We start from the raw sequence: 15,388 nt of genomic DNA, 5'->3' as shown, positions 1-15,388 counted from the left end.
TAGTTTATTCCGTTCCAAAGGAGGACTGCCACACCATTATGGACGTAGTCATGTTTTAATTTTAATTAACAACAGCCTCAGTTACAATGTTTACCTGAGTTTACCTAGGTTTCAGTTGGGATAACCCAACCTTGTTCAGAATGAAAGGAACTACGATTTGTCCATAATAGACAACGTCAAAAAGTAAAAACTATAATATAGTAATACATCGTCATATTGCAACGCCGGTCGCGGTGGTCTAGTGGTTCTAGGCGCTCAGTCCGGAACCGCGGGACTGCTACGGTCGCAAGGCATGGATGTGTGCGATGTCCTTAGGTTAGTTAGGTTTAAGTAGTTCTAAGTTCTAGGGGACTGATGACCACAGCAGTTAAGTCCCATAGCGCTCAGAGCCATTTGAACCATTTTTTGAAGCATATTGCAATAACTTATCTGGGTAACAGCCTCGGCCTCCCGTACTGCGGTCGCGAACTGGGGCCGTGGCTGTTTCCCAGATAAGTTATTGCAATATGGCGATGTATTACTATATTATAGTTTTTACTTTTTGACGTTGTCGATTATGGACAAATCGTAGTTCCTTTTATTCTGAACAAGGTTGGGTTATCCCAACTGAAACCTAGGTAAATGTACGTAAACATTGCAACTGAGGCTGTTGTTAATTTAAAATTAATATTTATACAGTTGCTGACAGGGCCCTGAAATGTTGAAAGTATTAGTAGTCAAGCTTTAGCCTATCAATGTGGTTTTGTCACTGCATAGCATCTAGATGAACACTGAGGTGTCAAACGTCATGGGATAGCGATATGCACACATACAGATGGCAGTAGTACCGGGTACACAAGGTATAAAGTGGCAGTGCGCTGGCGGTGCTGTCATTTGCGCTTCATTTATTTATCGTATTGTGGCAAAAGCAAATGCTGAGGAATACGTACAGTTTACAATTATACATTTAAAGATTCAGGCAGAGCTAATATATTCAAATTCTTAACGTTAATAATTAAATAATACTAAAAACAGGACATTTAAAGCACAAAATTAGGACTGTTAATTAAAAAGGTACATTTCATAATAGTTCAACATCTAATGAATGAAGCCAATTGATGGAAGAGGAGTCAACATTAATAAAATCATTGAATACTCTTGGGTACTGTATCAGACAATATGCTGAACGGTTTGTCCTTGGGCCCCACAATCACAGGTGCATCCACGGTTCTTATACTGATGCAGAGACGTGGTTCACGTGAAAAGGTCTCCGACTCATTTACGGCCGCACGACGGGAATTAACAGACTTTGAAAGAGCAATGGTGGTTGGAGCTAGATGCATTGGACATTGCGTTTCGGTAATCGTCAGGGACTTCAATATTGAGAAATCCACAGTGTCAAGCCTGTGCCGAGAATAATAAATTTCAGGCATTACCTCTCACCACGGATAACGCAGTGGCCTACGGCTTTCAATTACTGACCGAGAACAGCGGTGTTTGCGTACAGTTGTCAGTGCTAACGGAGAAGCGATACTGCGCGATATAACCACAGAAATCAATATGGCCGGCCGCTGTGCTCGAGCGGTTCTCGGCGCTTCAGTCCAGAACCACGTGGCTGCTATGGTCGCAGGTTCGAATCCTGCCTCGGGCGTGGATGTTTGTGATGTCCTTAGGTTAGTTAGGTTTAACTAGTTCTAAGTTCTAGGGGACTAATGACCTCAGCAGTTGAGTCCCATAGTGCTCAGAGCCATTTGAACCATTTTGAACAGATGACCTCTGATGTTCAGCCCCATAGCCATTTGAACCATTTTGAAATCAGTATGGGACGTTGGACCACCGTATTCGTTAGGACAGTGCCGCGAAATTCGGCGTTAGTGGCCTATGGCAGCAGACGACAGACGGGACCGCCTTTGCTAGCAGCCTCTGCTGGACTCGTGGCCGTGTCGGTTGGACCCTAGTCTGCTGGAAAACCGTGACCTGGTCAGATGAGACCCGATTTCAGCTGGCAAGAGATGATGGTAGCGTTAGAGTGTGACGCAGACCCCAATACACTATGTAAGCTGGTGGTGGCTGTGTTTATGTGGAATGGACTGGGTCTTCTGGTGCAAAGGATCCGATTACTGAGCGTGAATGGTTATGTTCGGCTACCTGCGACCTTCCACGAACTTCATGTTTCCAATCAGCGATGTGATGTCACTGGGCCACAATTGTTCGCGCCTGGTTTTAAGAACATTCTGGACAATACGAGCGAATGATTTGGCCATCCACATCGCCCGACATGACTCCCATCGCATATTTATGGGACGTAATCGAGACATTAGATCGTGCACAAAAAAATCTTGCACCGCCAACATTTTCGCAATTATGGACGGATATACAGGCAATATGGCTCAATATTTCTGCAGGGGGACTGCCAATGATTTCTTGTGTCCATGCCACGTCTAGTTCCTCCACAACGCCTGTCAAAAGGAGGTCCTACATGATATTAGCAGGTATCCCATGACTTTTGTCTCCTCAGTGTTTAATCAGAAATCCACTATATAGCATGTTATAATAAGCACACGGTATGGACTATTGGTCACCCTTAAAAACTATCAGCTGTTGTCGTGTAACGCCCAGCGCCTCTATCCTTGGTAATAGCCTGAAACCACTCATTCACGAGTAGTTTCCACAGAGCTACGAAATTGTCCGGATGTAGACTTCTGCGTTTTGTCTAGTGTTCAAACTACTGCTATAAGTTTCCTAAGCGATAAGGATCGGGTGACTTAGTACGCTCACTCGGAAGTATGATATGTTGCCAGTGTTCGTGAAATTTGGAAGACCCTATGAGGACAGGCGCTGACGTCTTCGAAGACAGCACTGTACACGGGATACCAAAAATGATCACGTAAAACGAAGAACCAAACTTGGTCAGTCAGAACATCGCAGTAAACATCCTGATTTACGTTCGCAATAAACTGATTGTGTATTCCCAAATTGTGCCGCAAAACATCACAGTACACATACAGTCGGAACTACACCCTCCACATACAGAGTTAGACGCCTTACTTACCGCTCCGTCGGTGTGCTCAACGTCTCGCACGATTTGGGGAAAAAAAACCACCTACAACGTCCCCATTCAGCTACTGTCCAGCTTCTGTGCTGTTTGAACCACTGGCGTCGTGCAACTTTGTGCCGCTGTCAGTAATGGCTTCTGCATGGTACCGACTCCAAATGTCCACTGCAAGCAGATACTTTGGCCGTGTTCGCTGCGGTACTGACTGAGATGGACGTGGATGCACTGACACAAGCATCTCCTGTCGGGCTTGTCACCCGCTTTCATTGCCAAGGCGTGTCGCCCTTCTCTGCTTCCTGCGGCACAGGACACTTTTTACGACGACTCTTCTTCTTGAGTTTATGACTGCCTTAATGACGAGGCACCTGTTTGCACAGTTAACGCGAGACGGGGACGATTGACAATCGTTGTCAGGTACACAGGCCAGCCTAGTTCAAATGGCTCTGAGCACTATGGGACTTAACATCTGAAGTCATCAGTCCCCTAGAATAGTCCTGCACCGAACTTTCATTAACGACCGAAGGGCGCCCACTCCGTTGTTCATCTTGCACATTTGTGCGGCCATCTTAAATGCTCTCAACCACTTTCTCAGCATTCCATAACTCATAATGTTTTCTCCGTAAACTGCACAGATCTCACGAAGAATATCGATCGCTTTTAGGCCTTTAGCTCTAAGAAGTCTTATAACAGCCCATACTTCACAGTCGGCGGGACTCACGATTATCGGAGGCATATTAAACACTCAGTACACAACGTAAACAAGGAAGAATCAGACTGTAATGGCGTCAGTGCGTAGATTAAGGTACAGGCTTCCATGTAAAAATAAAATTGAGATATCTTAGCACGTCTTTTTTTAATTTCAAAACGATACTTACTTAAAAAACACGCCTCGTATATGGGAACTGTGTCTCCATTTGCTAACATTTCCTCTCTCCCCTCTCCTTAAAGATTGTACTTTAGGTTTACTAGTATGCCCAATGGCTTCTCCGTGATGTAATCAATGTAATAGTATATCATCGTCCCTGATAGTGTCTTGATGCTCAGCAAACTGCTTAACTTCTTAAACTTCCGCAGCATGTTGGCTACAACAGAAATATAACGTGGGTGTTTTGTGTTGCTTAAGAACATCCTAAAGTGATACCGAAGCCTTCTTCGCAGTTGCGGTAATTTTTGATTCACAGCTGGACCAGAGCATTCTTCGATGACAGGCCGAACGAACACACCTTCTTCCCATGTCGCACCTGACATGTAAGGGAATTTTTCGCAGCTACACTTCAAAAATTCCTCATCATTTGTAAAAGCATGCATGAACTGCTTCGTTAGAGACGACTGAATGTGCAGAGATGATGATAGTACTTTTAGGGTTTCGTGTCTCACAACGTGCAAAGCCGAAACTGTTATAGGATTGGTTTGTTATTCGTATGTCCGACCATTAAGAACAGTTTGTCCCAGGGACGGATAGACGCATAGAGTTCAGTATTATGTCACATATTACAGTCTATGGTCTCTTCGAGGTATAAAAATTGTAAGTTTCTAAGTCAATTGAGTCGAATTATACGGCCATTTATGTCACATATTTTGATACTCGAAAACTTATTGGGTGATTCCCGTTGACACAGAATCATGAAATTCAGCGAGAAGCTAGGTTTCACAGTACATGTGAAGTAAAAAATTTGAAACTTGTTAAACTGTCATGTAAAAATATCTTTTGCTATTTGAACATACATTCCATTCATTATCCGTCAAAAGCATAACAGGCAAACATTACTGCATACAAAACATAAAATGTTAGTTGAAGTCATGTTTTAGTAACTGAAAAATGTTTTGTCGAATCTTCTCTCTCCATATGCGAGGTGCGACAATAAAGTAATGAGATTGATTTTTCATTGCAAGATGTGGCAACCCTGCAGGCTTGTGTAGGCACAATATCTTTGACCTTGGCCTATAAGCTGCTTCTAGTCCAGCGGCACATCGATGCAAGTGCTCAGTCGTGAGTTGTGCTGTTATAAATTAACTCGTGTTTGTGTCTCTCGTCACGGAAATGGAACCGCATAATATTGCGCAACGGTATGCCATTTCTTTTTGCGTTAGATTGGGTGAAAACGCAACGACAACTTACGGTAAGCTTCAGAAGGCTTTGGGAGATGAGGTTATGCCAAGAGCTCAAGATTTCAGTTGGCATAAAATGTTTAGCGAAGGCAGAACAAATGTTGAAGATGAAGACCGCAGTGGACGACCGTCAACCTCACAGACAGATGTCAACTTGGCCAGGGTGCGTGAACTCGTACGATCTGGTCGAAGATTATCCGTGAGAATGATTCCAGATCCGAACATCAATCGAGACACAGTTCGTCTAATAATAACTGAAGATTTTAGTATGAGAAAGACTTGTGCAACACTGGTCCCCAAAAATCTGACACCACAACAGCGAGAAACACGGAAAAATGTGGCAGCCGATCTGTTAGAGCAAACGGAAATCGATCCAGAATTGCTGAGCCGTGTTATGACTGGTGATGAAAGTTGCTTTTTATATTTTTTTCTGTATGATCCAGAGACAAAACACTAAACTTCGCAATGGTGCTCAAAGGGATCACCAAGACCAAAAAAAGCTAGCATGTCAAAGTCAAAAGTGAAATGAATGCTTGTGTGCTTATTTGATTGTTCATAAAGAGTGGGTGTCTCCTGGACAAACAGTTAACCAGTGTTACTACAAAGAAATTTTAGACTTCGTAAAAGAGTTCTTCGTGTCCGTGCCAACATTGCTGATAATTGGATTCTGCATCACGATAATGCGCCATCCCATACTGCTCTGTCAGTACAGCAATTTTTAACCTCAAAACAAATTTCAGTGCTAGCACAGCCACCTTATTCACCAGATACCTCTCCGTGGAACTTTTTTGTATTTCCAAGAGTCAAAACGGCGGTTAAGGGCCACCATTTTCAAACAACCCAAGATGTCCAAAAAGCTGTGACGAGGGTTTTGGAGGATATTACAGAAGATGAGTTCCAAAAATGTTATCAATGGCAGAATCGCTGGATAAAGTGTGAGCAATCAGAAGGCAACTTCTTTGAAGGAGACAACACTGAATTTGACTAAAACGGTAAGGAACATTTTTTTCACATCAGTCTCCTTACTTTATTGTCGCACCTCGTATGTAATATGAGGTTACTTCCTCACTTCTTTCTATGTTCGGACTAGTCTGAGAGACTTTGATATGGTCTCGAAATTTCCGCGATCAGGATCTATATCAATAACAGGAAGAAATCGTCGAGATTCTCGATTCCCGAGATGTGTCAACTGCCTGTGGAGATGAGTCCGTCCGGAAACCTCAGTGCGCGGATTCTGCTCGCAATTAGCCATTTTTTAAAACTCTCCCTTTTATTTACATCTCCCGCACCTAGTGAACAAAAGTGTAGTCAGAAATGTGATGATTTACTGTCGGTATCAACAGTTGGCAAGTTTATCGAATGATTACACGCAGGTTTGCTTGAGTAGGGACAGGAAATCCTGAATAAACGACTGGTTTCGTTTCTTACCAGCTATCATTGGCCCTTGTGGAAATCGCTCATAATTTTCCATCAGTAACGATTGTTAATAAATAATTTTAACTTTTTTTAGGGTCAACGAGGCTCTTGGCCAAAATGTTCTCCTCGCTACTCTTGAGAGATATTCTGGGTGGCAAGTTTATTCTGGACCAGTTGTCATCCTTTGTCCTAGATCACATTGACACAAGAAACGGGTACTTGTAATGTGACAGAAATAGTGTATGAAACACATACTATAAAATTAGCTAAAATGAAATTCTTGAATATCGAGATTTATTTGCATATAAAAGTGAATAAAACTTTTTTCTTAGAATATTAGGATTGAACAGTAACGTTTATTAAAAATTGTTTAAATCGTTGCCCTGTGTAATGAAAAACCTGCACGTCGTTTATACCAAAATGTTTTGTTATACTGACTGCTCTCGTAGGTGGGCAACAGAAGTTTTAAAAAATACACCACCACGCACACAGTATTTTTTAAGGCAAGATAATCCACAGCCACGGAGCTCAGCAACCTGTAAAATCGATAATTTAGTGCCAATAGAAACAATTTCTTGTATTAGCAGTTGTGTTTGGTGAGCAGACGTGCGGTCGTTGCTCGCTTTTCGGAAGGTTAAGACCCTGAGCGACCTCCGGCTAATAATATCGGTTCGTACCCTTGGCGTACATCTTCACGCCACTTAGACTGGAGACCTCGCACGACAAAATTTTTTAAATAAAAAGTGTACTCTGAGATGTACGGGTCCTTGATGACTGAAAAAAAGCTTTTGGAGAAAAATGATTAAACAAGAAGCCTTTTAACTGTCCAGATAAGTAGAAATAGACTGGAAGGACATCACCCTGAACTGGGATGCGTGTTTTCATACCCGATGCACCAGGCACGATTTTCCATTTCCTGCTACGCCTGTATTATCATCACATTCATGTCTTTTCACACTATCAGCTGATTTAGGTGTTATCAATTGAAGACATAACGTGATTTAGATTGGTTCAAATGGCTCTGAGCACTATGGGACTTAACATCTGTGGTCATCAGTCCCCTAGAACTTAGAACTACTTAAACCTAACTAACCTAAGGACATCACACACATCCATGCCCGAGGTAGGATTCGAACCTGCGACTGTAGCGGTCGCGCGGTTCCAGACTGTAGCGCCTAGAACCGCTCGGCCACCCCGGCCAGCCGTGATTTAGATGTGCCATTTTAAATGACTTACTCCGAAACCAACGTATAACACACATTATATAACTCATACAGTGCTACGTTATTAGGAGTTTGTAGGCCAGTCCGGATTACGTATTAGCGGTAGAGTTATTTAAATCATCTTTGATTCCATCAGGAACCGCTGTGCACAGCGACCGTAGACCATAAGAAAAGAGAGCCACACTGCAGTCAGTCACAATCCCATCAGCTTTTCTTACTCTCGCAAATCTAGATTTCGGCTGTAGATAGCCATGTTCAGTGCATTTTCGTTACAATTCAAGAGACTCGCGGCAGTTCGTATCAGCACATGTTTTTGCAGGTGTATAGGCAGAATATCCTTGGGAACTCTTGACTTTTCAATTCAGAGTCATATCCACAGACAGAAGTTTCATTTCCAGTTACAATTTTTGGACATAAAGGTCCGACATGAATGAAAACTATCCGTCAGCTCCGTGCAAACTGACACGATTTTCCTTCTGTTCATCACTCAAAAGATTGGGAACAAATTTTGCACTCTCATGTGTAAATTACTGGTTAAAATTCTACGCATAAACCTGTACGAGATGCTAAATTTTTCGGTATTCTCTCCAAAAGTTATTCACCCGTTTGAAAGAACAATTTTGGCCATTTTTTGCACGTTTTATTCTGTTTTAGAGGTCAATGGATGTCCCATGCGTTGCACGTCTTCCATCGACTCATTTCAGCTTTTAAATCGTCCGTATCACTCGTAAGCAGTCTTCAGAGTTACAACATTGTCGCCATACACCAATTTCAAAGTTTCGTGGGTTTCTTTGGCACCTTTTTCCAACTCAAAACAGAACTAAACGTTCAGGCGTTGGTCGAATTTCACGATGCGCCACAGACACGGTAACCACCACCTCACTCTAGCGTCTCTGGACGCTGACTAACAAGTCAGAGCGTGTTCCATCTTGACATTGCCTGTCTCATCGGATCAGCCTGTTAGACAAATTACGTGAAATGGTTGCAGCGTCACCAGTTGCTGCTTTAAAAAATATCATTCGTCGTATTTTTTTTTTGTCACACCTCGAATATCGCGGGTTCACATATTAAAATTTTGTACTCTTCTAAACTGGGCCCAAACCAATTTGTCTGTTACATCGCAATTCGTGTGGGTCGGTGGCTCAATGGCGAAACGCCAGACAACAAATTCAAACGCCTAGGGTCTGATCCCTGGTCATTCCTACGATTCTAATCTGTGACTTATCACTTCTTTGTTGATGTGAAAAATGTCTAGTTACACCTTGTTTCGCAACTGACGTTAAGACTGTAGCTGGCTCGGTAAGTCAGTTCGAAGGTCGAAGGAAGAGAACGGCGTGAACCAAGTCAAACACAGCCGCATCTAGTACAGCACTGTAGTATTCAAAACAGTCTTCGGACTCATGACTGCTTTACTATCGTAATTTCGTCCCATAATCACACCAGTTTTACAGGGTTTGTTTCCACTTTTATTAGGTTTCCCTATTACCGAAGTTCTTATTTTCATTGGTTATTTATTACTACTAATGAACACGAAAACTCTAACATAACTCTGCCTCTTGTACACTCGGCTGGCGTCAAGTATGCTTTATTCTGCGTCCCCTGGCGGCTGAATCTCGCTCACCTTTTAACAGCATGGTAACGACGTTCCAGGTGACTTAATATATTCCTGTATATTCCTTACGACTCGTCACTATAACAATGACAACGGTATAGGATTGTTTTCTCTCTCTCCTTTCCTGTTAACTTCCAACTATATGGCCTGATAATGAAAGTCTGTCATGTTTCTTTGACCCTTTTGTCATGTTTACTGATCTGAAGTTGTCTGTAACAAGTTGCAAGACCGGATATTAAGGTTTTTGTTAATTTTTTTAAGACGAAATGAAATTTTTTTATCTGTATCTTCTAACATCCTTATTGCAGCACCCCGTTCCTATCCTGTATCAAGCTTCGTAAAAATGTCTGATATTCCACACAAAAGACTTCCTGATATTTTGCAAAATTGGATCACGAATCAGCTTTCGGCTTCTTAGGCCAGCTTTCGGTGACACCATTAAGTTTTCCTACTGAAGGGTCTCTGTATGAGCCTCCTCTTCAGATTTTATTGAAGTTCACCACATCCACATGTCTGTCAGCCCAGTTTACTGTGCAATTAGTTCAAGGGCTATTCAGAAAGTACGAAACGATCGCTTGCGAAATGAAAATCATAGCGAAAACACGACGAAGATTTGCACAGATGTATTGGGCAGTGTCTCTATTATGTCTGTCGATCGCGCCACGCCAGTCTTTTCAGCTCTGAGCACACAGCGAGCACGTAAAGATGCCTAGAACGATAGTGTCTTCCGCCAAGTATGGTGGCTGCCGGCAGATTTCGCCTGAGGTGGAAGCTCCTGCAGCGTTTTTGATGGGAAGTCTTTGATCACCCACCTTGCAGCCCATACTTCGCTCCCTCTGATTTTCATCTCTGCTCACAGGAACCGCTGACTATGACAACTTTCTGGCAGAGACTATAATCTGCAATCGAGGGTAGAAAGTTGCAGAAAAGAACAGGAGGCTACCTTCTGTGTTAAGGATATTGGAAAGTTGGTACCACGTAACGACGGATTTATAAGTCGGAGCGTCGGCTATGTAAGACGTAGCTAGTAGGTGTAGTTAACTGTTGGAAACAAAACAGATTTGATTTTCATTGTGGTTTCCATTTCGCAGCCGATCTTTCCGTATATCCCTCGTAAATTTCCTCTTCTATAAAAAGAGTGAGCAGCTGAGTTCGTTCATAACAGCCGCATTTTTTCATATTTTATACTAAGCTTGTATGCTAACTGGATACTTCAGATGAACTTGTGCACAGACGATTAATTTTTGCTACTTCTCTGAGTCCCACAGTATGTATACTATGCCTCAGCGACATATTCTCTACTGTACCCATCCTTTCTTTTCCCTCGTGGAATAATAAAATGAGTTTGTGAGTGTGTGTGTGTGTGTGAGAGAGAGAGAGAGAGAGAGAGAGAGAGAGAGAGAGAGAGAGAGAGAGAGAGAGAGACCGACCGTTTGCCTTGGTCGAATCTATTGTGTAGGCCGGCTCTCTGGTGACATCCATAGGCAGGATATACCCTGATTTCGTCAGGGGAACTCAGCACTGTCCGCTGGGAGCTTAGTAAGATCGGTTGCTTGTAAGAGTTTTTCCCAGGTAGTTAAGTTAATCTGTGTAAGTTTTACGCTCCAACTAAAGCTTCTCGTTTAGATTTATAGTCTATTACTGTGTGCGACTAGTATTATTTTTAACATAGCGAGTGTTGAACACACTGAAATTTAAGTGATTTCGTAGGCTGCTGTTTGATTCTACTACTCAAGTGAACACGTGGAGGTGTGATGAATGGATAACGATTCAGTCTAGTCAGCCACTCACTCTTATAACAGTGAATCCGTGTGCAGTTTAGTAATGCCACTGCAGGTTTGTCATTGAATTTTCAAGCCGTCTTATTCCGTACCTTCAATTGTCCGATTCTTACTTTGTTCATTACCATCACTTATTGGTGTTCATGTTTGAGAGCCTTGAGCTTTCTCGTCTTCTTACCATTCTCATAAATTCAGCGCAGTGCTGATCCGTTTATTCTGAAATTCCTGTTTGTACAATACTTACTTCCGTTTCGTTACCCCACGGCCTCGCGCTCTGGTTTAGGACCTTTCTGTGCTGTAGCTCCCGAATCTTCCTCTTACACTGTATATTTAAGTTAAATGTGTTTCTTAGCTCACGTTTTGATCTCCGTTCGTGTAGTTCAGCGCAAACTTCACAAATTCATTCCGCGTGTTAAAATCGAGCGAGCAGCATGTCTTTGCTAGCCACGTGTAGTCACGGTGCAGGGCCTTTTCGTTTCTCCACTTTGTAAACCTGGGTGTTAAGTGCGTTTGTAGTTAACCCATCCTTTGATTAATTCCGTTCCATAAACGGAGAGTTTAGTAGCGGGCTCACAACCGAAGTTTACGATTAATCAAGTATGGGACTTTATCAGGCACCAGCAATCGTGACATTTTGTTATGTTCACAAGTGTTTTAGTTAAATATCGAAGTCAGTAAACGTTCATTCTTAGCCGGAAAAATATACAGGCTTCCCACTACTGAAATTCGTCCCACGCCTCATCCACCTCTGATCCAGGGCGCATCCTACAGCATTTACTTGCGCAGAAAGTGAATATAGGTCACTGTTTTTTTATCAGTCATGAATTATTAAATGAGCTCAAGTTTAGACAGATAGAATCTTACATTCTTAAATGCTTGGCCTTAACTACAAAAGCGTAGCCAAGACTATTCCCAGGCTGCAGCCGCAACCCTTATAACCAGTACAGCAGCCTTTTACTAAGGGGACGAAAGCTGGTAATTGAACAGAACATTAGGATGTAAGCGTAGGCTTCCGCGGCCGTTGTCTTCTTCAATAAAATTCTTCAGGGTATCAGACCGCATCGTCATAATTTAAAATGCGCCAACGTTTAACGTAAGGCCCTGATGAAGGCTAGCTGCAACGCTGGCCGAAACGTTGGCGCATTTTAAATTATGACGATGCGGTCTGATACCCTGAAGAATTTTATTGAAGAGAACATTAGGATGTTTTTCCTATTTAATAGTATCATGTTCTGCCAAGCACAGACGGAAAATTCTGTTAATAATATAATATTCCGCCTTTGGATATAGATGTAAATGATGGGCACATGGTGGTAAGCCGGGATTAACATATACACACATGCTGGACAGAGTACCGAAACTGCATTAAGTTAGTGAGGCAACTAACAGCGATAACCGACTGCGGTGAAACAAACCATACTGCAAGAGAAGCAACGAGTCTCCAACTAATTAGAGACTACAAAACCGCCATTTGCAAGATAACTGCCAGTGAATGGCTACGAACTGCCAGCCACTTCGGTATTAAGTATTGTCCTACTTTTGTGCTAGGTAGTATAAATCTATTTGAAATGTAAAACTCCTAATTAGTCACCGTTTATAACTGGGCTTGTAGGCCTGTTAAAGCATATTCGACTGCGCAGTGTTGGGGTATGTGGTATACGCTATGATGGTCCTGATGATTTAAGATGAGATTCTGATGCGCCAGTATGGTCCGAGGTTGACGGGTCGATCACAACCTGTATCTCGGCCTCCAGGATCACTTGATTTCAGTCCTCTGATTTCAGTCCTCTGATTTTTTTCTCAGGACGTCTCAGCTGTAAAGTGTACAACACTCGCGTTGATGCAGTTGAAGTAGAGCAGCGAATTGTAGTCGTGTAAAGCTTAACGAAATGGTCCGGCGGCTCTGAAAGAATTCGTGGCTCACCGCACAGACGGGTGCTGTATTGCATCCAAATACGAGCACGGCAAATGGAATGCCTCCTTCAACATGTTCGAGTATACAGTAAACTGTAACTTGCAACCCGCTGAAGCAGTATTTCATTGCAGGCCATTAGATGGGGTCGTAGTCGGAAAGTTCGCATCTCGGATACATTCACAGTAATTAGGACAATACAGAGTGAGCACAACGTCTTCCCTTGAGTACAAAGAGTAATTTTTAAGTAACTACGCTAGATATAACTGTGCGGTTTGTTGCAAATGTTAGCTTAATTCGCAGAATTTTAACTTCTACATGTGCTCTGACAGCTCAGTTACAGTAATCACAACCATAACTAGTTTTTCAGCATGACAGTTCGCTGCCGCACTGGAGGTTATTTGTTCGTCATTTCTTGGATGAAACCTTTGCGAACACACAGATCTGTAGAGACGACCCAATGCGTTCACCAGACGTAACCTCTCTTCATTTTTATTGTGGGACTACTTTAAGGATAAAATGTTCAGTTCACCGGTTTCTGATGTATTCGTGCCGTATGAGTTTGCACGAGCTGCCGTAGCCACGGTCGCGGCAGAGATGTTGACAAAGACGTGGAAGGAATTTGAGTATCGTCCAAACGTTTCACAGGTAACAAACCGAGCACCTGTGGAAGTGCACACATAAAAAACTTCTTGAGTGAACCAACCATTCACAACAAGCCACACAACTGTATCCAGCATAGTTCCTTAGAAATAATACTCCAAATCAAGTAAACCCCTTAGGCTCACCCAGTATTTCATAACCAAGTCAGTCACTGGTCATAAAAACAGATTGCCGGTTATCCCGCAAACGGCTCTTGTTTACTGCTTCTAGCATCCTGTCATCCGTGTCAGTTTTCGCTGTCGCTTATCACATACGTGAGTTACGATTGAACCGTCGTTGTAATTTTAATTACACGTACACACAATGACACAAATTATTCGTCCTTTCGCCTATCGGTATCACTTATGAAAACTGTCGTTTTCCATATGTTTGACCGTTGTTGACAGCTGAAAAAGCAGTCGCACTTGTACCGTTCGGTAGCGTCATTCTGCTCGCACGGGAGTTTTATTGTCGCCGGTGTCAGAGGAGACGTTTCTGCGGGTGAGCGCGCATCCTCAGTCAGTGTTAGTGGCAGGGGCGGCCCGCTGACCTTGACCTCCCGGGACCACTCCTGGAAATACTCCATCCCCATGGCTGGCTGCGGTGACGGAGAGGTGGCTCCTATCCCACTGGCGAGTGTTCCGGTGCCCAGCGACGGCGAGGAACTGAGGCGTCGCGCCGGCGTCGCGACGCGGGGCGTCCAGCGCCCCTCCCCCCTCCAGAGGGGGGCTAGGGGGGGCTCGCCCCCGCGATATGCGCCCCGCTCGCGGATTCTTCGGCGCTATGAGCGCCTGGCAGCGGCACAGAGGAGCACCTCGGCAGCCGGCCCATTTATTCTGGTGTGCAAAGCGACTGTCCGCCACTTTGTCTCCGTCCGTGGCCGAGTACGGCCACATCTGGCCCACACCGCCGTCCCCTGCACACAGCGCCAGCCGGCACCTGACTCCCGTGAGGCGGCGAGCTGACCACAACTACACTACTGGCCATTAAAATTGCTACGTCAAGAAGAAATGCAGACGATAAAAGGGGTATTCATTGGACAAATATATTATACTACAACTGACATGTCATTACATTTTCACGCGATTTGGGTGCATACATCCTGAGAAATCGGTACCCAGAACAACCACCTCTGGCCGTAGTAACGGCCTTGATACGCCTGGGCATTGAGTCAAACAGAGAATGGATGGCGTGTACAGGTACAGCTGCCCATGCAGCTTCAACACGATACCACAGTTCATCAAGAGTAGTGACTGGCGTACTGTGGCGAGCCAGTTGCTCGGCCACCATTGACTAGACGTTTCTAATTGGTGAGAGATCTGGAGAATGTGCTGGCCATGGCAGCAGTCGAAAATTTTCTGTATCAAGAAAGGCCCGCAAAGAACCTGCAACATGCGGTCGTGCATTATCCTACTGAAATGTAGGGTTTCGCAGGGATCGAATGGAGGGTAGAGCCACGGGTCGTAACACATCTGAAATATAGCGTCCAGAGTGCCGTCAGTGTGAACAAGGGGTAACCGAGACGTGTAACCAATGGCACCCCATACCATCACGCCGGGTGATACGCCAGTATGGCGATGACGAATACACGCTTCCAATGGGCGTTCACCACGATGTCGCCAAACACGGATGCGACCATCATGATGCTGTAAACAGAAC

General features: G+C 43.8%; 1 protein-coding gene across 5 annotated transcripts in view; it reads right to left on the bottom strand.

Annotated features, from left to right (window-relative positions):
* Nucleotides 1-14,436, bottom strand: part of LOC126109781 (tropomodulin) — a 418,101-nt gene extending 403,665 nt beyond the window's left edge. For 3 of the 5 annotated variants that reach the window (XR_007523727.1, XM_049914839.1, XM_049914838.1), the window contains exon 1: nt 14,280-14,436. Coding sequence is in view for 3 of the 5 variants with exons in the window: in XM_049914839.1 (XP_049770796.1) it covers nt 14,280-14,321 (42 nt within the window). In the remaining 2 variants the exon portion in view is untranslated. The remainder of the gene's footprint in view (nt 1-14,279) is intronic. The other 2 variants (XR_007523728.1, XM_049914840.1) reach the window with 1 other exon arrangement.
* Between the last annotated feature and the right edge of the window lie 952 nt (nt 14,437-15,388).

This window comes from Schistocerca cancellata, chromosome 12, assembly GCF_023864275.1.
Source record: "Schistocerca cancellata isolate TAMUIC-IGC-003103 chromosome 12, iqSchCanc2.1, whole genome shotgun sequence".
Classification (NCBI taxonomy): domain Eukaryota; kingdom Metazoa; phylum Arthropoda; class Insecta; order Orthoptera; family Acrididae; genus Schistocerca; species Schistocerca cancellata.
Note: the sequence above shows the minus strand (reverse complement) of the source record. Positions and strands in the feature narration are given on the sequence as shown.